The sequence below is a fragment of the Chanodichthys erythropterus genome, chromosome 10, assembly GCF_024489055.1.
Source record: "Chanodichthys erythropterus isolate Z2021 chromosome 10, ASM2448905v1, whole genome shotgun sequence".
Lineage (NCBI taxonomy): Eukaryota > Metazoa > Chordata > Actinopteri > Cypriniformes > Xenocyprididae > Chanodichthys > Chanodichthys erythropterus.
Genome location: NC_090230.1, coordinates 17,931,239 through 17,954,885, shown reverse-complemented (window position 1 = coordinate 17,954,885; position 23,647 = coordinate 17,931,239). Strand labels below are relative to the sequence as shown.

The window sequence follows — 23,647 nt, the reverse complement described above, 5'->3', positions numbered from 1 at the left end:
ATTAACGACACGCCCACGGACGAATCACGACGAGCTACACTTTGCGGGAGGCGGGGTTACGCGCACAGCTGACGCGGAGGAGTGGTTGCTATGGTGGACATGTCTCCCTAGCGACGTCGGTTTAAGCACATAGAACTTGAGTTTCCTTTCATTACGGTACGTAAATGTCTCTTCACACTCCCCGCGTTAGTTTATATGTAACGTTAAATACTTAGGTAGCAAAAAAACCTTAAAAGAAATAAAAATTAGAGACCTAGCCATTCAAGTTAGCGAACAATGCTAACAAGCTAGCAGGTTTCCTGATATTATAATGTCCGTTTTCCAAAGAAATGCTAATAATCGCTTTATGAGCATGCACAACTATTAGTAAACACCTTAAAATATGCTTTTATATAACATTTATATTATCAAAAAGCACTATGTTATTAACGCTGTTTGGACAATGTGCCATGGTAATATGCACCCTATAATAGAAATGTAATTGTATTCTTTGAAGTACGTTTGCTGTACTATGGTATCAAAGTACCATGGTGTTAATTATTTCACAGTTTCCCATACCCATGTTAGATTTATTGGATCTGATTTCTGATTTCATGTCTCCTCATCTAGAGCTAAACGTCATGGCAGAGACAGTTGATGGCAAGAAGGACGAGGCAGACTATAAGAGACTACACAGCTTTCCTCTCATACGGGTAAAAACGGTTGTTGAATGGATTTCATTTTTTTTTATGATCTTATTGTATTATGTTCAGATTCTGGGTATGATTTTTATGGTGCTTTGAAAACCACCAAAAAAACAAACAAACAAACAAACAAAAAAACATTAACATTAATACTTACACATTACAAAAATTACAATCAATCAATCAGTCAATAAATAGTGCAATCACAATTAATCACAGCATCTAACAAAAGTTATTTATATATATATATATATACGCAGTGCTCAGCATAAATGTACGGAAGAGGATTAGGGCCAAGCAATAATAAAAAAATAAAACCATTTTGAGATTAAAGTTGTTAAATTTCGAGAAAAAACTCATTAAATTTCGATAAAAAAGTCGAGATAAAATGTTGAGAATAAAGTCATTAAAAATTACAAGAAAAAAGTTGTTATATTACGAGAACAAATTCGTTAAATTATGAGCAAAATGTCATTAAATTTCATGAAAAAGGTCAAGATAAAATGTTGAGAATAAAGTCATTAAATTACAAGAAAAAATGTGTTAAATTACGAATTTGTTCTCATAATTTAACAACTTTTTTTCTCGTAATTTAATGACTTTATTCTCATAATTTAATGAATTTATTCTCAACATTTTATCTTGACTTTTTTCTCTAAATTGAATGACATTTTGCTCATAATTTAACGAATTTGTTCTTGTAATTTAACAACCTTTTTCTCATAATTTAATGAGTTTATTCTCAACATTTTATTTCGACTTTTTTCTCAAAATTTTACGAGTTTTTTCTCGAAATTGAACAACTTTAATCTCGAGATGGTTTTATTTTTTTATTATTGCTTGGCCCTAATCCTCTTCTGTATTAAAGAGTACATCCCCTTTGAAAAGTAACATTTTAAACAATATCTAAATGAACACAAAAACAATTTCCAGAATCTTGTCAAGACTAAGTATTATATAACATATGTTATATAACATGAAAGTAAGGTTAATAATATTATTTAAGAGAACAACATTTTCAGTTTTACTCAAATTAGGGTGATGCAAAAATGAGTACACCCCACTGAAAGTCTCTGGAGCGAAGCTAAATTTTAGACTACAAATGTGTAATTGAACAAGAATTCAACCACAGGTGAGTCTAATTATTCATTACACAGGTGTCCAGCAGACAGTTGACTATAAAAGGGTGTTAAAACCCCTTCCCATTTCATGCTGTCAGCAATGGCACCACATGGAAGAGAAATGTCACAAGACCTGAGAAAGAAAATAATTTCTTTACACCATAAAGTTGAGGGCTACAAGAAGATCAGCAAAGCTTTACTTATCAGTCAGAATACTGTAGCAAAATTTAAAAAAGATGGAACTGCAACCATCTCACAGAGACGTCCAGGTCATCCACGGAAGTTAACACCTCGACAGGAGCGTCTTCTGATGAGAAGGGTTGAAGAAAATCGGCATGCAAGTTCACTGCAGTTATCTAAAGAAGTAGAAAGCCAAACTGGGGTGACTATTTCCCGTGACACAATATGGCGTACACTGCAGAGGAATGGCATTTCGTGCCGTCCACGAAAGAAGCCTTTCCTAAAGCCCAGGCACAAAAAAGCCTGGCTAGAGTTTGCCAGGGCCCAAGCTGACAAACATGAAGACTACTGGGACTCTATACTCTGGAGTGATGAGACCAAGATAAATGTTTTTGGAACTGATGACTTCAAAACTGTATGGCATCGCAAATGTGAGGAATACAAAGAAAAAAGCATGGTGCCTACAGTGAAACATGGTGGTGGCAGTGTCCTTATGTGGGGCTGCATGAGTGCTGCTGGTGTCGGGAGCTGCATTTCATTGATGGCATCATGAATTCACAGATGTACTGCTCTATACTGAAAGAAAAGATGCTACCATCACTCCGTGCCCTTGGTCGTCGTGCACTTTTCCAACATGACAATGATCCTAAACACACATCTAAGGCCACTGTTGGATTTCTGAAGAAGAGCAGGGTGAAAGTGATTCAGTGGCTCCTGATCTGAACCCAATCGAACACCTATGGGGAATTCTGAAAAGACAAGTTGAGCATCACTTGCCATTCAGCATCCAGTCTCTAAAAGGTCATTCTTGAAGAATGGAAAAAGATAGATGTTGCAGGATGTCGCTAACTTGTTCATTCCATGCCTAGAAGACTGTCATTAAAAACCATGGAGGCCATACAAAGTACTAGATGTAGTAGTTTTTGTTGTGGGGTGTGCTCATTTTTGCATCACCTTAATTTGAGTAAAACTGAAAAATGTGTAATCTAAGATATAATATTACCCTTACTTTCATGTTAAACAGATGTTATATAAAAGTTAGTTGTGTCAACATTTTGGAAATTGTTTTTGTGTTCATTGAGATATGAACACAAAATGTGATATGTTACTTTTCAAAGGGGGTGTATATATATATATATATATATATATATATATATATATATATATATATATATATATAATAAATTTCAAAACTATTTTTTTTTTTTAATTTGACAAGTTAGTGATATTATAAACTATGGAAGCTTTTTTTCAGCCACACATAATTGAGATTTTTTTATCTCACAATTCTGAATTGTGAGTTTATATCTTGCAATTCTGACTTTAGCTTGCAATTGTGAGCTAAAGGTCCCGTTTTTTCGTGTTTTTTTGAAGCTTTGATTGTGTTTATAGTGTGCAATATAACATGTGTTCATGTTTCGCGTGTAAAAAAAACCAGTATTTTTCACATAATTTACTTATCTGTATACCGCTGTTTGTCATAAAAACGGGCTGATGACTTCCTTGTTCTATGAAGTACCTCCTTCAGAAATACGTAACGAGTTCTGATTGTGCCAGCGGTTCCTGTGTTGTGATTCGACAGCAACTTAGCGCTCCTTGCCCGGAAAGGTCACGCCTCTTACCATAACGTGTGCTGCACATAGTTTTACATGTGGATTATTGTGGTGTCGTGCCGAATGAACACAAAAGACAATAATTCCCGAGAGACTGAACTCTTTAATCTCCACAAGCAGCGACAGAAAATGTACAACGTTAGCACTCACTCAGAAGGGTACCTCATACAGAAAACAGCCGTATACATAAACATAGTTTATGTGCACTGCAGTCCAACATTAACTATTGCAGTAAGGATACCACAATTATAATTTTCGGGAACCGAGTTAAACATAAATTGTAACCATTGATCTGTAAGTACAGCGTCCCTGGGAAGGCCAAACAAAGGTGATTGGACTGCGGGATGAAAATAACACTGTTTCGACGACATGGCTAGGCGACAAACACACTCTACAAACGCAACTCTTGCTCTTCTCCGTGGGAGCGCAACAAGACCACGCCCCCTTTTTTGTGTATTCCTGTGGGAGGAGGTTAGTCAAAAAACTGTTTTAGTGACATCATTAACGAAGGAAGTAGAGGGATGTAGTCCAAACTGGCCGTTCGATGTAGGCGACTTCTGTTAAATAAAATATCTCGCTTGGCATTGAACTTTGAGCTTTAAAATTTTACAGATTTTATTTATACTCTAACAACAACATTACACACTAACTAAAGTTTGAAACATGGGATCACGAAGAACGGGACCTTTAATATCTCAAAATTCTGAGGGAAAAAATCTGATTTGTGGGATATAAAATTGCAATTGTGACAAAAACGTCGAGATAAAATGTCACAATTACCTGTTTTCTTTTTTTAGAATTTTCAGAATTGTGAAATAAAAATTTGCAATAGTTAGGAAAAACGCAATTCAGATTTTTTTTCTATAATTGTGAGGTATAAACTTGCAATTGAATTGCAAGATAGAGACAATTTTGATGAAAAAAGGTCAGAATTGTGAGATAAAAAGTCACAATTACCTTTTTTATTTCCTGTCGGATACAAACTTCCAAAATTAAACACTTAAAAAAGAAGTATATAAAAGCACTTTTTCAGTGTGCTTTCCTGAACTCAAACAGTAGAGCATAGCAATTGCAACACCATGGTCATAGCCATAGCTTTGATTCCCAGCAAACTGAACATGCATTACCTGATAAAAATGTATGCCGTTAACACGGTATACGTTTCTTTGAATAAAAGCGTCTGCCAAATGCAAAAATGTAAATGTCAGTTAGCTGTATGATTAATCATTAAAATATTGCGATCTCGATGCAAACACCCACGTGATCTTACTCCTAAACAACAATGACCGTCCTGTGTCTATTAAACCTTTAAAGAATTAATTTTAATTAATTAAACATTTTTGTGATCTCTAATATTTGAAAAAATATCCCAAATCATTGCTCTAATGTCAATTGTACCCTCAGACAGTATGTGAGAAACTGATTTAACAAAAAAAGTTTTTTTGTTTTGTGTCTGTCAAATTGACCCCCAAACATAATTGTAACATAAATTTTGCATACACATTCCACAACATGTCAGAGTTTTGACACTCTGCAGGCATGTTCATGACCCTAAATGACAAAAAGTCACAAAACTTAAAGACAAACATCAAAACCACCAAATATCGATGTGGGTCAAATTGACCCGCAGCATATATGTCCTCCACAGCACACAGATATGTCTGAGGAGATGCGGGTGGAGACCATGGAGCTCTGCGTTACGGCGTGCGAGAAGTTTGCCACTAATAATGAGGTTAGCTCACATGACCATCTAGGAGAAGCAGTTCAGATATTAATAAGATCTCCTTTAGGATTTTTTATTCTTAAGGTTCTTTCTTTCTTAACAGAGCGCTGCAAAAATGATTAAGGAGTCGATGGATAAGAAGTTTGGGAACTCCTGGCACGTGGTGATTGGCGAGGGCTTTGGTTTTGAAATTACGCATGAAGTGAAGAACCTTCTTTACATGTTCTTCGGTGGAAGTTTGGCGGTGTGCGTATGGAAGTGTTCCTAACTCAAACACTGTCTGGCAAACTCACTTTTCATGTGCTTTCTGACTTAATAATGGATGCGCCACAAGTACGTATATATGTTTCTTTATTGTTTGATTATTTAACTTACTGAACAGGGTGCATCATTTTATACTTTTTATTTTGAATGTAGCATTTTATGTTTTCATCTCCATTTTAACAGTTGGCTGGCAGGCCATCTGTGGGTTTTATTGTCCATCTTTGCCACTCTTTTTCTCCATCTGTCTCCTTTCTGTCCATCCTGCTTATTATTTCTATCCCTTACATTTTTTTCTGAAGGATAAAGTATTTTTATAAGACAAAATGCTATTTTTTAATGAATATGTGAATATGTATGATCTGTTTTTAAAACTTCAGATATTTTATAAGGGTTGTACATTTTGCACAGCTGCAATGTGTATTTGTTTTTATTAATGACTATTATGTCATTGTCTTGTGTAATAAAACCCCATTAGAAGAGAAACTCTTTTGTACCATTTGTACCTTTTTATCTTGCACTCTTAAAAATAGAGTTCTAAAGGAAGGTTTTTCGCAGCATATGCCATTAAAGAATTTTTTTGGTTCCCCAAAGAACCGTTCAGTGAACAGTTGTTAAAAGAACCATTTTTTTTTTTTTCTTAGATTGAAGAACATTTTAGAAATCTCAAGAACCTTTTCCACGATAAAGAACCTTTTGTGGAATGCAAAGGTTCCATGGATGTTATAAGTCAAAATATACTTTTAATCAGTGTTATGTTAATGCATTACAAGTAACTAAATGTGAATATACATTTACTCATTTCACTTGCACAAAAACACATTCAGTATTCCTCAATATGAATAAAATCAGTGAAATGGAAACTCAGAATAGTATGCAAACCTGCAATAATTAAGTATGTTAAATAACACAAATATACTTTATTTAATCTAAATTTATTAACCAATGTCTTTGCTGCTGAACTTTGATGATCCAGTTCAATCATACTAATAAGCAAAAATGACTATAGGGAAGCAGCACATTTGTGTTTGAGCTGCGCCCTCTACTGTACAGGTATAATTTTGCATTTCCTTTGGCCTGTATCTCAAGGCAGGAACACACCAAGCCGACGCTGACGAACTAGTGGCAACTGAAGCAGACTGCAGGGTTGGCTCACGTCGGCAGCGTGAGCCAAAACCATATTATTACATATAATAATATGTAATTGCGAGAGAACTTTTGCATAAAATCCTGAGTTTACATTTCACTGTTTTTATTCATTTTGAGGAATATTGAATCTGTTTTTTTGCAAGTAAGCAAGTAATATATGCTCTGATTTACTCTAGAACATCATGTTCACAGCGCACACATCTCTGATCTAATGAAGTAATGTGTTACTTTACTAGTTACTTGGGAAAAGTAATCTGATTATATAACTTGCATTATTTGCAATGCATTACCCCCAACACTGTATTTCAATGCTTTTGCGTTTCCTCGCATTAATTAAATGTTAAATAACACAAATATACTTTATGTATTTAATCTCACTTTATTAACCAATGTCTTTGCTGCTGACATTTGATGATCCAATTCAACCATACTAATAAGCAAAAATGACTTTAGATAACATCACATTTGTGTTTCTTTTTTGTACTTTCCATAAAGAGTAACTAAGTAACACAATTAGTTACTTTTTTAAGGAGTAACACAATACTGTAATGCATTACTCGTAAAAGTACCTTTCCCCAACACTGCTTATAAATGGCAGTCAGTGGAGAAAAATACCATGATCCTTTGCTCTAAACCACATCCTGTGTCTGGGCAGTTAATTTATTTAATGTTTATGAATGTATTAAGGAAGGAAGCGGTTTTAAAGAGCATGGGTTCAAATGTTGAGTTGTTGAGGCACATTTTATTGACAGGTTATTGCACAAGGGAGTGTAGAAATCTGGCTCAGAGCATCTGTTTACACACACACACACTGACCTGCTGTCAGGTTACTGTGCCCTTCATATCCATAAACACACATTAACCTTTCTATGCTCACCTTTTTCACTTTTAAATATACCTACAGCAAAAGTACATTTATCTGTGCATCAGATATTGTACATTATGATTAATAAGTAATACTTTACTCAGTTTTGTCATCATTTACTAATTTCATGCTGTTCCAAAAACATTTTTCTTCTTCTGTGGAACACATACACACACACAAACAAACAAACAGATGTTTAGCAGAATGTTCATGCTGCTCTTTTCCTTCAAATGAAATTGGGCACAGGTGCTGTCAAGACCCAAAACATTAAAACAAGTAACTTAATAAAAATAGTTCATAAACTGTGCGCTATATTTCGAGCACTATTATTCACTGAAATCTCTGCTGCAGCTTTCAAATCTTATTTGCATTCATGGACATTCAAATATTAATGAAACTGCATCACCACATTGTAAAAAAAGTAAATATTCTACAGTATACATGTTAAATAACTGTAACTGTGCATATAATTTTACCGTAAAATACTGCCAAATGTTTTTTGCAAGTAAAAACTATAAATTACTGAACAATATTTGATGAAAACACTAAGTTCCTGCTTGAAAGATTTTGATAGCCAAGGATTGGTATGTTAACATATAATTTAATGAAATATACAGTTATGATTTGTAAAAGTGCAGGTACCAATATGACATCCTGTAATATCAGAAAACATATTGTCATTTGCACAGAGTAATTGTTCACAATAAGATTTATAGCATGCATTTAGAAAGTACATGTGAAGTTTGATTTGATTTGATTTGATTTCACACCATGTTTCTTTCTGCATTCCAGCAAAAAGAAAAAAAAAAAAGTTAAATTTAGGTTTGTAAAAAATATTATAAAACAAATAGCATATTATAAAACCACATTCAATCTTTTGGTCTGCAGCACTTAATGAAACTCTTGAAAAGGCTTTAAGCAGCCTCCCACACTCTAAACAACTCTGCTTTAAATGTTTGGTCTTCTGGCATTTCCCTTTTGATCAGCTTCATTTCAAAACTGTTACTTAGCAACCCACACAAACATCAAAAACCATCCACTGATGAATACTAAATGATAACTAAATATGTGTACACTTCTATCATCTATCTATCTATCTATCTATCTATCTATCTATCTATCTATCTATCTATCTATCTATCTATCTATCTATCTATCTATCTATCTATCTATCTATCTATCTATCTATCTATCTATCTATCTATCTATCTATCTATCTACTTATCATTTGCTGTGTATCTGATTTCTTATTGCATGTCACGATTAGCAAACATCCAGATTTGATCACAAAAGCACCAGGCGGTGTGTGGTGTTCTCCGGGTTATTCATCTGCTGGGGCGCAATTAGATGTGTGGTTAATGTGGGCGTATGTGTGCTTGAGAGATGCACATGCCAATCTGTTGCCATGGTGAGGAGGTCCCCCATCAGATGTACAGTGTGAGATTATGAGAACCAAAAGGGCATTTGTGCACCTGTCTCACCTGATTCAAAATGGTGTTGTATGTAGAATTCATAGTTAAAACGGAATTCTCTGCAACTTTTATATAATAATTCCTTAGTTTTTTCAGTCCATCCAATGATTTTTGCCACACTTTTAGGAATGCAATTTTTTATGTTTATAAAAATGGAAAACCAGATTGTTTTATAATAAATAATATAGAATAAAAACAATAAAATATCAATATTGTTTTTTTAATTTTCAATGTTTTTTTATTTTAAAATTAATATTTTTATATATTACATTTGCATATTTAGTTTTTTAAAAAAAATATCTTTTATTAAGTTTCATTTAGATTCATATTAAATTAATTTTATTAATATTAGCATTTTTTTAACCAAATTTCTGTTTTTCTTTCAGGATTTGTTTTTCCATTATAATTTATTATAAAATATTATACAAAATAAAATATTAATTTTATTACATTTTATTAATTTTATTTTATTTTAATAATAATATTTCATTAAAATATTAATAGTTTTATTTTTTCATTTTATTTGGATAATTTTTGATCATATTAATTAAATTATTTTCACATATTTTCAAATATTTTCAATATTAATATTAGTGTTGTCCTGGCTGATTTGGGATACAGTTGGAATGGGATAATTTGTTATTAAATTGTTTCTTGTCTAATCTTACATAATTATAGTTTTGCATTATATGAATTATAGAGCATTTGAAACATTTGACAAAAATGTATAACTAATGAATAAATAATATTAAATAAAAAATAATAATAGATCATTCGAAATTAATGTCAACAATTTTTTTAAGTAAAAATTTAATTTTTCAAGGCCAAACCCCCAAACATTTAGTATCACTGTAAAAACCTCTTTAAGATGCTCCTGGACTAAAATGCGGCACAAATGGTTTATTTTCCGATGTGAAAAAAAAATTAAAAAATTTGGTCACAGGAGGCTAGAGGACAACTTTGGTAAAAAGTGGCAGTTTATCCCACTCTCCCCTATCAGTCGAAACATGTTCTTCTGAGAAGAGAATACTCTGCCACTCTGATGTGTGCTAGACGTTGCAGGGGGGAAAGTAAACAGATCAGCCTAACCTGGCACCTCTCCTCTGTAATGTTTGAGAGATACAGGGAGTGCAAGAGAGCAAACAGGGGAATGAAGGTCTAAAGGACAAAGAAAACTTCCTTTTAGTCCAGGCAGACAGAGATGAAAACACGTTACACTGGAAGCCGGGTATGTTTTGCTCTATATTCTTTGTTACTGTAATGACTGTAGATTTGAAATTAATTCTCTTTGCTCTTATTTCTCATTTCAGAACAATGCGAGTATGCACACGTCGACGTTTACAGACTTTGCGTATGTGGCTGTTAATTGTGTTCCTGAGTCTGCATTTGCTTGTGGTTTCACTTGTCCTGTCCATGTACCACTCTTCTTGTGAGCCCCACTCACACCCTGACATCCAGACCTCCATTAGCTTCTTCATTCAGAATACATCTACTTCAACAAACACAATGGCTGCTGCAGAAAGTGTTACCCACAAAGTGGAAATAGACAGTGCAGCAGATGACCTTTCCAAACTGGAGGCTCTGTTCTCTCACCCGCTGTACAACATGCCCACCCCACCTGTGCCTGATGGTGATTGGTTGCTAAAAGTCAGAACAAAAAGAAAAGACGAAGAGCGTAGCACTCAGCAGTGGTGAGAACTTCATGACATCAGTCATTTTTGCTTCATGTGGATTTGTTTGTTCTTCTAATCCAGGCTATATATGTGTGTACAGACAGCCTACATATTAAGACCTACTGTACAGAACAGATCTAATATAATGTTATATATCAGATGTTTTCCACCAACGGTTAACCAAACGTTCACTTAAGATATAACAGATAATGTCTGCATGAATACTCACCAAGACATATTTTTTTTGAAATACCGTAATTCTGTGTATGTATGTGTATATCGGGATCACGCCCCGTCTGAGGCGTCAGACTCATACCATTGAGAATTCGCTATGAATATACACAAAGTTGGAATGCTGCACTTTAAAATGATACCAAACTTGTGCTGAGCGGAAGCACCAGTCATCGAGAAGTAAGCAGAGAAAAATTTAGGTAAAAAAAAAGGTACTCCTCTCAGAAAAAATACAAATAAAGATCCTTTTTAGATGTTTAATTGTTATTTGGAGCTTTGGGATCACTAGACGAAGGCTTAATGAACAAATTTTTGTTAAAAGTTCAATTTTGACCGAAATTGACAGTCTTCACTTGTTTTGCCTGTTGCTCGAAATTAGCCTATGCACATTCCGGCTTATTTTGCCAGCACAGGTCATATATATATATATATATATATATATATATATATATATATATATATATATATATATATATATATATATATATATATATACGTAACCTAAATCATAGTGATGATTCATTTGTGAGTGAATTTTCAATGATTCAGTATATCATCGCTGTCCGATGAAAACCACGTATGTCCATTTTGCAGATTTTGAGATTTTTCAACGGATTGAATGTCCAGGTTCATTTCCGTATACAGTATGCTTCACATATCTAAATGGCCAATGAAAAGTTGTGAAATCACGCTGCGTATCTCCTGCCCTGTGGAAGCATCTCGCCGGTCTCGTGAAGTTTCATCGAAGCTCAGCACTGGATAGCCGAATAACACTGTGAGGTAAAGTATCAGCAAACGTTTGTTTTTGACAACTGTTCTCAAGTAAACGTTTCCCCCCTGATGCCACACATACGTCTAGGAGTGACAAAATTACGGTAGGACTGTGCGTACAAAGTATCTGTCTAGCATTACCATGTCAGTGTATTGATTCATTGTCCCTTCATAGTTTGAAAGAGAAATTTAATAAATTTATAATTAATATTAAATAAACTAAGTGTATTTAATAAACTAAGACGTAGGCTATTTAATAAACTGAGCGTATTCATCTGTCAATATGAAACGCGACTTGGCCATTCTAATTAATGATCGGAAGAACGCGTATCGACCACCGTTATTGTAAAATATGCACGTATGTCCATTTAAACTAAATTTTGGTCAAATGTGGATTATATCATTACACTGACAAGAATATGGTTACATGTAAAGATGCCGTACCAAGTATGACAACGCTACATTCAACTGCTTTTGAAATACTGTGTTTTTTTTACTTCCTGAAAAGTAACCGTTTTGGACATACGTGAGTTTCATCGGGCAGCGACGATAACTGGATCAAGATAATCCCGATGAAAACATTCTTTTTTTTTTTGTGATGCTGCATCCTAGCCTCTAGATGGCAGTAAAGTTCAAGACTCCTGCCATATCAGCCTAATTACTTAATTACTTGGTGCACCTTTAATTATGACTACTATACAGTCAAAACAGTGATTCCCATCCCATAAGTGATTCCCATCCTTAGGCTGAGTGCTAATGAGGACGGCTATGACCCTATCCTCTGGAACGCCAGTGCTGAGACACATCCGCCTTGGCTCCGGTTTCACCTTGGTATATCTCGGTGGCAGATGTATCAGCACAAAGATCCCAATCTGTCAGCGCTGACTCAGCAACTGGCATCCCACCGCATTGTCAGTGCAGGTAGGTGACCTTAAATTTTGCAAAGCAAGGCCTTTATATGAGAAAGAAGGAGGGAGGAGGAAGTTTCCACCTCCCAGTAATTGTGAGACAAAGTGTAAAGTAAAATCACATTGTAAGATTTAAAAAGCAGTTCAACCATGAAAACTCTCAAAATAGATTTAATGGCATTTTATTGATAAGAATGGAGTGTAGGTAGAATTGAACATGGCGGACTAGATCTGCTACACTACAGCTAGCACATTATTTTTTTCTGACATGATGTTTTCTTCTGAAACATTCTCAGAATTACAGGGATTAGGAAAGTAATGTAGGGAAAGCTCTGTTGAAGATCTAGACAGGTGGTGCTGGGGAGGAGGATGGCTAAAGAAAATTCTCTTGGCACAGTACTGTACTGCACCAGGTTGAGACGAAAATAAGTAAGATTGTGTATAGATAGTAAAAAGAGATGAATTGGTTGCATTTATGAAAAATTAAGAGGTCACAACAGTGAGACATGAAATTATGAGAAATAAAGTCAAAATTATGAGAACAAATGTTGCAATTGTGAGATATAAAGTTAATATTACATATAAGAAATAAAGTTGTAATTGTGAGATATACATTTTAATTTACAGGTTTTTGTGGTACTTTTCAGTGCAAAAATCAGGTGGGACGCAGCTGAAGTTGGTGATGTCATTTCGTAATTATGGAAAGGCGCTCTTCAAACCCATGAAGTGAGACCCAAGCATGTGCCTCTTAGTATAACAAATCATTATATTTGGCTATTTGTGTTTTGTGAATTAGTATAGTTTAGGTGACTAATTGATAGACATTTTATATTTGCTTATGTAAGCAAAAAAGGTACGAGAGGCTATGCTGTATTATGAATAAGTCATGGCTAAAGGGCGTTGTTAGGCATGATGCGAAACGGAGTGCCTGCAACCCCTTCAGCCGTGACTTATTCATGATACAGCACTAGCCGCGAGTATCTTATTGCTTTTATAAAATGGTTACCACATAATACAAATATTAAAGCAAACATATGTATCACTGCAACTTTCATGAAGTAAACTTTCACTAAAAGCTTCCTTCCGCATGAAAAAATAGTCCCTGACAGTGAACAGCAACAGAAGTTACATTATTATGCCATTAGATGGCGGCAAAGACTCCCTTTATGATTGTGTCAGTCAGTAGCGAAGACTATTACATTGAAAAGACTGAATTGTTGTGAACACGGAGCAAGACGCAACTAACAAATGCTTTGACTAGCGCTGTCAGTCACAGGAACCCCTTAACTGTTAAAAGGACAAGATAATACATCGGACATTTAAACATATTTTTATAATGAACATAGGACTGACCTGAAAGAAAATGCTACATCTGAATGCAGGTAATAAACTCGCTCACTCTATCTTTTTCTCACAACATTATTCTACATAATACAGTAAACTAAACTGCAATGAACAATATCAATTGAGAACATACAGTTTACCCTACTAAGAGTGGTTGCTAAGGGTGTTGTGTAGTGATACATAGAACCGTTGGGTGAAGCGGTCATATCCGTGTTTTATCCTGAATAAAACACAGCTATTGACCAATCAGAATCAAGGACAGGAACTCATTTAGTGCTATAATGAACATTCTGATTTGAACCACTTTTAGATCACTTTACACTAAGAACTAAAGGGCAGTTCATACAGAACATGTTTTTGCATTCCACTGTGCTGCTTTTCCATTGTTTTTGGACATAAACACGTGCTAGACAGACATGTTTGACCACTGTGGTGGTCTAAAAAACACAATGCCCACGTTAAAATGTATTTGCACTTTTTCAATCTGACTGACCTGCGTCTCACATTTTTATATGCAAAAATGTGTTCTGTGTAAACAGGCCCCAACCGGTATTTAAAACCATGACACAAAGAGCAGTGAAATGAAAAAATGCAAGTGGAATGAAAATGCAAGGTATAGAGATGCATTTTTTTTTAAAGGATTAACTACTATTAACTTGAGCTGTGCATTTTTTTAACGTATGTCATGTGCAACAGACAAACAATGGAATCTGTTGAACTAGACATTGTAACATTGAAACAGTGAAACAGTTCAGATACAGTATGTTAATGTAATTCAAGATCATTCTCATTCAACTGAAGACAGGAACGACATGAGGAGACCAATGTAAATCTGTATTATTTCTCTGACTTTGAGAGGCACAATGCTGAAATCGCAGCCTTCCACCTGGACAGGTAAGAGAGACATGTACAACCATATAATTCATTTGTAAGTGAATTGAAGTTTATATGAGTCAGTTCTTTTCAATGAATCAATCAAACCGGTTCACAAATCACTCTGAATCAAAATAATTAAAAAAAAAATCCTTAATTACAGCTATTTGAAAGGTTTACCTTTGAATGTTTTCTGCTATTTCATATACTGTTTTTTTTTTTTTTAATATTTGGCATTATATTGCTACATTCTTTCTCTTTCACAATAAGGATACTGGGTTTCAGAAGGGTTCCTCCAGTGGTTGGGAGGCTTATTAATGTAATAAAAGAGATCAAAGACATCACCACTGACCATAAACTGGCAACAACATTTTTCACTTCCCCAGGTTCGTCCCACTTGGCTCTTATGTTCCTCTATCACTTCCTCTGAAACATGGTGTATTTGTAAGTCACAGTCTTCTTGCTCTTTCTGCAGTGGGGAATGCATGTTTTTACGGCCAGTGTTCCTATTACTGCTCCACAGAGCATGCCCTCTGTGGACGTCCCGTCATGATAGAGGGGTCTTTGGCTGCTATGCTGCCAGACCTGTCGTTGGCTCAGCGCCGCTCATGGAAAAGCCCCTGGAGGCGGTCCTACAGCCGAAGCAAGCTGGCTCTGTGGGTGGAGTGTGTGTTTTGTTATTTAAAGTGATAGTTTACCCCAAAATGAAAACGTTGTCATCATTTACTCACCCTTATGTCATTTAAAACGGTATGATTCTTCTGTGAAAGTCAATCAAAGTTGCTTTCTGGATCCCACTGACTTTCAAAGTATCTTCTTTTTGCAGTATGTGATTCACAATAAAGAAACCACAGTAACTAACCAGTGATTATTTCTGTAACAGGTGGGAGACAGATAACAACTACTGTGACTCAATAAGAAAGGTTCCTCCCTACGACCGAGGCACTCGATTGGTGGATCTGATTGACATGAGCATTCTAGACTTCCTCATGAGTGAGTAATGGAATAGTACAGATGCCTCAAAAGTGAACACTTATAAAAAAAAAGTACCATGGTTTTCTATATATACCATGTTTTTGTACTCAAACCATGGCATGGTTTCAAATACCTTGGTGAAGCATGTCAGTACCAGGGTATATGTAATGAATATGGAAATAATTCAATATGGTAGGCCAGTACTCTTCATGTTTTCCTGATACTTTCCATCTACCATCTTCAGGTAACATGGATAGGCACCATTATGAAACATTTGAGAAGTTTGGCAATGACACATTTCTCATACACTTAGACAACGGAAGAGCGTGAGTATTCAAAATCAATATTCCAAGAGGTTTTCAGATGATGTTTTGTTGGATCAGTTTGAATGGGCTTGATGCTTCTGTGTGCAAATGATGTGCGTGTTATAGGTTTGGACGTCACTCCAAAGATGAACCTTCTATTTTGGCTCCTCTTGTGCAGTGCTGCAGGTAGAGTGAACATAAGACACAATTTGTTACTTTTTTTTATCTGCGTATTATTTCCTTGCTCTTTCCCTCAGGGTCCGTCGTTCCACGTTGCTTCGTTTACGTCTGCTCTCTCTCCCGGCGTATCGGTTGAGTGATGTCGTGCGTGCATCTTTGTCTCAGGATCCCCTTGCAGCGGTGGCACCTCTCCTTACTGAGTCACATCTTTCCGCTCTTGATCGTCGCCTAGCAACAGTCATTCAGACTATCCAGGACTGTCTGGAGCAGCATCAACATCACAGTGATGTCATATATGATGACATCACTGATTACCCTTGGGCTTGATTATTTAGATGTCGTGATGTATAATCACACTGTAAACAATCAATTACACATTATTTGGTTGTAAAATAATGTTAAATAAAGTGTATTATTGCCATCTGTGACCAGTACTTGAGGCATGATTTGTGACAAAATTGAAGACAAAATGTTTGCAAGTAATATAAATCATAAATATTATGTACCAAACTCTCAGAGCTTCTATCTCAGTTGGCATAACAGGTAGGCATATTTGAAAGCCCATAGAAGTGCCTTGGAATATGCAGCATTTTTCAATGTGATTGTCATCAGTCTTGATTTGACTCAACTAGGAAATGTAAAGCATCAAAAGTGAACTTGGAGATGTTCATGTAGTGGGTAGTTAACTGCCACTCCCTGACAAAGAGTGAGTAAAAAAGGCTTCATAAAAAGGAAGGAAATAAGATCATCTATTTGCCTGGTCAACTTCAGACGTTGACAGCACTTTTGCAACAGAGCTCAAATTAGTAAGTGTGAGTGTACATGTAATTGTTTTAAAAATTAGCAAATTATCATTTCATTAAACATGTTATAACTGTAAATAAGTACAGTTCATATAGGAGTTATTGAGATGATTTAAAAATAATGTGTGCCTCTCTCTACTTTTTTTTTAAATTCTGGACAAACAAGTAAATTATTTTCAAAGTTAAAGCATGGACTTCAGACTCATCACTGATCGTACTAATACACATTTCAGGTAAGATCGTTGTGTTAATGGATTATAGTGTATTAATGTCTTGTCAAAATGTATTTCTATATACTACAGTCATTTTAGACATGAAGGAGAGTTGCCTCACTGCTGTTATAGTGTCTCATGTGGTTTGTCATATGACAATCTTTCTTTCATCAGTGCAAACGTTTTAGTCTGAGTGTTAACTTTTCATCAGGCGGTCTATCATTGGACCTTCTCTCTGTGACCTGTGAAGATGTTTGTGCTCTGAGGGAAAACACTGTGCAGCTGAGATGTTCTTATTCTGAAATCAACATCAAAACTGTGTCCTGGTTCAGCCGGAAACAGAGTTCAAACTGGAGAAAGAAAGATGAACCTGAAGATTTGACTTTAGACTGGGACTACTCAGGGCGGGTGAAGCAGAGGGTCACAAACCACCATTCAACACTCACAATTTCAGACCTGAGAGAGAGAGACTCTGGAGAATATCAGCTCATGTTCATGAAAGATGGAGTTAAACATCTCGGCTCAGTCGCTGTCAATCTAACAGTCACAGGTGAAACTGAGTCTAGATTCTGGTCAGTTCAGCTCTTTTCATTTGTCATGTGATGAAGTGTTTAATTTTTACTTTAATTCAGACCTGCAGGTGAAGATGAATCCTGCAACTACAAACCAGAGAGATCAGAGAGTGATACTGACCTGTGGTTCTTCCTGTGATTTGCCATCCAGACCACAGAATTACTACTGGAAACAAAATGGACAATATTTAAATTTAGGAGATAATATATTCAGAGGCACTAGTTTTCAAACCAATGAAGCTGGAAGTTACTCCTGTTCTCTTACTTCAGACCATAAGATTTCCTCCTCTCCTGTGTGTGAGTGACACTTGATATGTTTATGTGATATATTCAAATCAAAGTGTGCCATTTAAGACATGGTGCCAGTCCCAATACACACACTTGCAGATGTTGCACTTGACCCCTCATCTGTTTGCATGATGTTTCTTCTTATTTTGTGACAAACATTCATCTTGGTGTAAACAGGCCATAATTATGACTTTCACAGCAGGATTCTGTGTCTCTTTCAGGTATTTCTAAGGATCTCTGCTGGGATGTGACTTACACCTCTAGAAGAGTCTGTGCTTTGATGGGATCAACAGTAGACATTTCCTGCACATACTCACATCCCTCTGGTTATACTGTAAATAAAACATTCTGGCATTACGTTCAGTCTGGTGACTTCAAGGATCTGCGTGAGAAACATGAGTTTGCTGGTCGTGTGGAGTATGTGGGGAACACACTGAGAATCAAAGAGCTCAAGATGAACGACTCTGGAGAATATCGATTCAGGATCATCACTGACACAACAGGAGGAAAATACTCTGGATCACCTGGAGTCATTCTTACTGTGACAGGTAACTGATAATGATGAATCAAAATCAAATTTTAATGATTTTAATGCCACTAATTGTGGCAAGCTGTTCACAAGTAAAACTATACTGTGCCATTATAGAAAAGTTTTTGTTTTATATATGATTTATTTATTTATTTTTTTTGCAATTGTGACAGGTTTTAAATTTTAGTACTGATTTGGGTGTATTCAAACCCATGTAGACAGTTGGTCAGAGATATATAATGACATCTAATTTGAAGAATTCACCCAAGACTCAAATCTCATTAAAGCTTTTACTGAAGGCAAAGCTGTGGTTTTTATATGCACACACAACTATATTACATCAGTAACTTTGGGATACTGCAGCCAAATGTGAGAAGCGGATTACTCATGAAGAGTTTTCACATTCTGTATGTCTGCTCAATGTACCTGCTCCACTTCCTGACAGCACGTGATGCACATGATGGTGTAAAGTTGAAATATACAAAGATATTTTAAAATGAACAAAGACTGTTTCAACCCCCTCTCTCTTGCTACAAGGGCCATTTGTAAGGCAAAGAGGTGTTGATAGTGATCAAGCCTTATAGGCCAAGATGTACATTGGGGGTCTACAAATTGTCACACGTTTACAGTGGGGGAAGTTTTAATCTTCTGATTGGGCAGTCTGAATGTCTCACATTTGGATTTCAGTCACATGGTCAAGGAAGGGATAAAAGAAGATTTTAACTGTTGCTCACTCTCTTTTTTTGGGCTCTTTCTATCTTTCAGGTAACTTTTTACATGCTGGGTACGATTAATGGTATATGATTTTATTATCTCATACATCTATTTTAAGTGTAACCATAACCAAATATTGTCATTAAACCCTTTCTATTACAAATGATGTGCTAACTAGTTTTGATTTAGTATTAACATTAATGTGCTCCCTATTGCAATACAATATTGTCACACTATAGCAATGCTCTCCCACATATTTAGGGCCCGAGCACCAATGGTGTGAGGACCCTATTGGAATTACTCAGCCAATTATTCTTCTTCTCCAAAATGAATCGCATTTTTGAGGGCCTAAACGTTCTCAAAAACTCATGAAACTTTGCACACATGTCAGAAGTGGTGAAAATTTACATCTGATATGGGTTTCAGAATTAGGTGTGGCAAAATGGCTCGATAGCGCCACCTACAAAATTTCAATTAAGCGCCCTTTGTGCTACATTTCACGTACAGTTATGAAACTCGGTAGACAGATGTAACAGCCCAATACCTACAAAAAAGCCCCTGGGAGCAAAGTTTGTAAACCCAACAGGAAGTGAGATATTTTGAATTTTCTCTACAAAATTTTGGCAGTTTTTGCCATGTCCACATGTTGTACTTTAACGAACTCCTCCTAGAGCTTTAATCAGATCAACATCATATTTGGTCAGTCTAATCTAAAGGCTTTTGAGACGTTAAATTGCGAAGATCTAGAGTTTTCGCTGAATGGCGTGTCTGTGGCGGCCTGGCAAAGTTCGATGTTTCGCCATGAAACAGGAAGTTGTTGTAACTCGGGCATACAATGTCTAATCTGCCCCAAACTTCACATGTTTTATTAGAGTCCTGACCTGAAGACATCTATATGACAATATTCAGTTACAGTCATAGCGCCACCTGGGGGCAACAGGAAATGACATGTTTTACACTGTGATTAACTCCACATAGAGATTAAACCAGATCAACATCATATATGGCCAGTCTAATCTTAAGACCTTAGCAATGATAAATATCAAAGATCTTGAGTTTTCGGTGAAGGGCGTGTCCGTGGCGGCCTGACAAAGTCTGATGTTTCGCCATGAAAGAGGAAACTGTTGTAACTCAGGCATACTATGTCCGATCTGCTCCAAACTTCACATGTGTGATAAGAGTCCTAGCCTAAAGATGTCTATATGATAATATTCAGTTAGTCATAGCGCCACCTGCTGGCAACAGGAAGTGGCATGCTTTATACTGTAATTCACTACCAGATTCACATTTCATCATGCCACGAAGTACCAGACATGCTAGAAACAGGTTAAATCATGCAACACTTGGCTGAGTGCTACTGTATGCGATTAACGCCACGAAAGAAACAGGAAGTTGTTGTAACTCAGGCATACAATGTCCGATCTGCTTCAAACTTCACGTGTTCAATGATAGTCCTGGCCTGAAGACATCAACATGGCAAAATTCAGTTACGGTAAAAGCGCCACCTGTTGGCAGCAGGAAGTGTGGCACTTTTACATGATTTTGCCATAATTCTCCTGTTTTTACTCGCTTACATGCATGTTGCCCACTGTTCGCTGTTTTCCTGAGGCCAACGGGTGGCGGTGAGCCCGGGTGCGAGGGCCCTCTCAACGCTGCTTGCAGCTTTAATTTGTTATTATAACTGTGCTTATTTCTGATGTTGGTATAAGTTGCAGTGGGTGGTAATAGAGAAATTTACAGTATTCTAACATCTTGCTGATAAAATTTCTTTAGTCATTCAGCAACCCTACAGCCTGAACCCCTGTAGGCGGACCACCCTTACAATGGTTACATTGAAAATGTTGATTGGTCACATGAAGAAAGTTCAAGAAGCCTTTTGAACAGTAATGTTTGGCCCTTACATTTCTTAATTCAGTTCTGTTTTTCAGATACGATGGTAACAAGCAGCCCAAACATTACATCAGAGGGACAGGAAGTGATATTAATCTGTTCAACTAAATGCACTCTGAGCGACAAACACACTTACATCTGGTACAAGAACGGACGGCAGGTAACGGATGGATTCACTAAAGACAACAAGCTGTACCTGGACTCAGTCAGCGATGAAGAGCTTCAAGAGTATTCCTGTGCTGTAGGAGGTAACACATCTCTCATGATACATGTGCTTCAGTGTGAAATGATCTCTGAATTCAGATGGTTTCTTTGATAGTCATGATTCACTTCTTTGTGTTGTGAAGATCCAGTGGACAGCACAGCGTTCAGCCATTATACAGTCATTCTGCTGGTGTTTTTACCTCAGTTTCTCATAATAGCAGCTCTGTGGATGTGGTGAGTAAAACATCCACTGAAATTCACAACTGCGTGATGAACAGTGAATATAATAAATTGAAATGTGAATTATGATTCAACAGGTTTTTTATCAGAATGCATCTAATATCAAAACCAAGCTGAAAACAAAAGGGAAGGTGAGAAATTATGCTTTACTCTAAGAAATGCAACGACAAAAAACTGTTGTAAATGTATTTAATATCTTTCTATTTGTCTGTCTCAGACTCTGGTGTCCCACATCTGTTCATCTGCTGTTTGTCCATCAGAGCTGGTGATGTCATTGTGAGCTCATCACCTAGCAACAGTCAGAACTTCTCAGCTGCACCATGTGATACAGTGATGTCATGAATGTCTGAATAATCAAACCAAGCGGCAACCTCCCCCTTTCTCTCGTGAAGCCAATACGGAAGTAACTTAAACTGTGATTCATCGACTGGCCGCTAGAGACAGGCTTCAAAAGAGAGCAGAATCTCATAGAGTCATGTTAAATTGGCCAAGTTTATCAGAAAAAAAACATGTTTACAAGTTGGTTCAAATTGTGGTTTTGGTCTATACTGCTATTTTTGCCCTTCATGACAACTCTGAGGGGGGTGAATTTTTTTATTACTTATCCGTTTAAATTATATTAAGCCTTAATGTTCTGCATAATTAAGGGCGTGGTCACTTGAGTGACAGGTAGATTGCGCTGCTGTCTGTGAGCCGTCATGTTACTTCAGCTGTCGCTGAATTTGGCATCTCAACCCTTTTTGTGCTTTTTTTTCTCGATTGTTTTATACAATTATAAAATATGGCTTGCTGCATAATATTCGAGACTGATGTGTGTCTGTGTGCGTGCATGGGGAAGAAACAGAACACACGTTGTTGGATCGTGGCATTGGCTGAAAGTTTTGATTGCGAGATTTACTACAATGACAATACCAGGAGGATATGCAACTCTGACAGCACTGCTTGGATATTATAACTAAAACTGCTGAACTATTTTGAAAAAAAAAATATACTTTGGACACAGGCTCATTTGTTTGTTAGATACGATCGCTGCTCAGATTGCATCCTTTCTTGAAGAACGATGACAGAGAGCAGATCATTCAGAAGAAATGTGAAATGTTTTTTTTTGTTTTGCAATGGACATTTATATTTTACCCAAGTGCCACAGATTGGATTCATCTTGCGATCTCTGTTATAAAGGTATGAAGTCCCATTTGATGTTCCATGTTGTTATTTGCACACCCAACACAAATTACTGGTGTTGGAGCATCTATATCTTAAAAAAACACCGTAAATTGACAGTAAACCTTTATAACTTTCTGATGTTAAAACTTATCTTTATTAATAATTTAGATAGTATCTAGATAGATAGCTCCTTTGCTTGCTAACGTGGTCACGTCGAGCTAGGCGGGCGTGGTTTCAGCAACCAATCACATCAGCTCAAACCACCTCCCCGCCTCTTTGCCCATTTTCAGTTATCCGGGAGTGACGTGCGGTGACGCGCAGCTAAGATGGCCGCGGACTCATTTTCGCTTCAAAACTGCTGTTCAGAACTCTATGGGTGACGTCACGGATGCTACGTCCATATTTTTTTTACAGTCTATGAATCAAACACAACAATAATACAAGTTTTTCTGCTTATGCTTAGTATAAGAAGAAACTTTTTATTCTTTAAAACTCCTTCAAAGATCCACTTTAATGAGGTGGTGCCAACTTTGTGTTCTGTTAACTTATGATTTCCCACACAGCAGGAGCCTCCTAGGTGGATCCGCATTCAAGTCTCCAAATCCGCGTGACTGTCACATTCGTTTTGACGCCGCCCAGACGATCAGGTCCGCATCCGGGCGACGCCATAAATTCTACTGTCAATCAGCGGGTCTTGAGCGGAC

General features: G+C 36.4%; 3 protein-coding genes across 4 annotated transcripts; all 3 read left to right on the top strand.

Moving 5' to 3' along the window:
• Positions 1-44: 44 nt before the first annotated feature.
• On the top strand, positions 45-6,058 carry dnal4b (dynein, axonemal, light chain 4b). Its single transcript, XM_067398743.1, has 4 exons — positions 45-156; positions 610-692; positions 5,246-5,329; positions 5,424-6,058. Exons 2-4 carry the CDS (start codon positions 621-623, stop codon positions 5,586-5,588), a joined length of 321 nt encoding a protein of 106 aa, XP_067254844.1. The 5' UTR covers positions 45-156; positions 610-620; the 3' UTR covers positions 5,589-6,058.
• Positions 6,059-10,263: 4,205 nt separating this feature from the next.
• fam20cl (family with sequence similarity 20 member C, like) lies at positions 10,264-16,744 on the top strand. 2 transcript variants are annotated; one of them, XM_067398741.1, is made up of 12 exons: positions 10,264-10,295; positions 10,378-10,758; positions 12,488-12,663; positions 13,298-13,376; positions 13,997-14,032; positions 14,796-14,888; positions 15,138-15,253; positions 15,343-15,523; positions 15,751-15,860; positions 16,087-16,168; positions 16,274-16,333; positions 16,405-16,744. In XM_067398741.1, the coding sequence occupies exons 2-12, from the start codon at positions 10,382-10,384 to the stop codon at positions 16,652-16,654; spliced, it is 1,560 nt and encodes a 519-aa protein (XP_067254842.1). In that variant the 5' UTR covers positions 10,264-10,295; positions 10,378-10,381; the 3' UTR covers positions 16,655-16,744. The 2 variants fall into 2 exon arrangements, with proteins under 2 accessions (XP_067254842.1, XP_067254843.1); XM_067398742.1 differs by lacking the exon at positions 13,997-14,032.
• A 288-nt stretch (positions 16,745-17,032) lies between these two features.
• On the top strand, positions 17,033-22,965 carry LOC137029192 (sialoadhesin). The gene is made up of 9 exons (XM_067398740.1): positions 17,033-17,133; positions 17,297-17,363; positions 17,554-17,892; positions 17,975-18,211; positions 18,424-18,750; positions 21,374-21,583; positions 21,683-21,773; positions 21,857-21,910; positions 21,997-22,965. Exons 3-8 carry the CDS (start codon positions 17,832-17,834, stop codon positions 21,894-21,896), a joined length of 966 nt encoding a protein of 321 aa, XP_067254841.1. The 5' UTR covers positions 17,033-17,133; positions 17,297-17,363; positions 17,554-17,831; the 3' UTR covers positions 21,897-21,910; positions 21,997-22,965.
• The last annotated feature ends 682 nt before the right edge of the window (positions 22,966-23,647 follow it).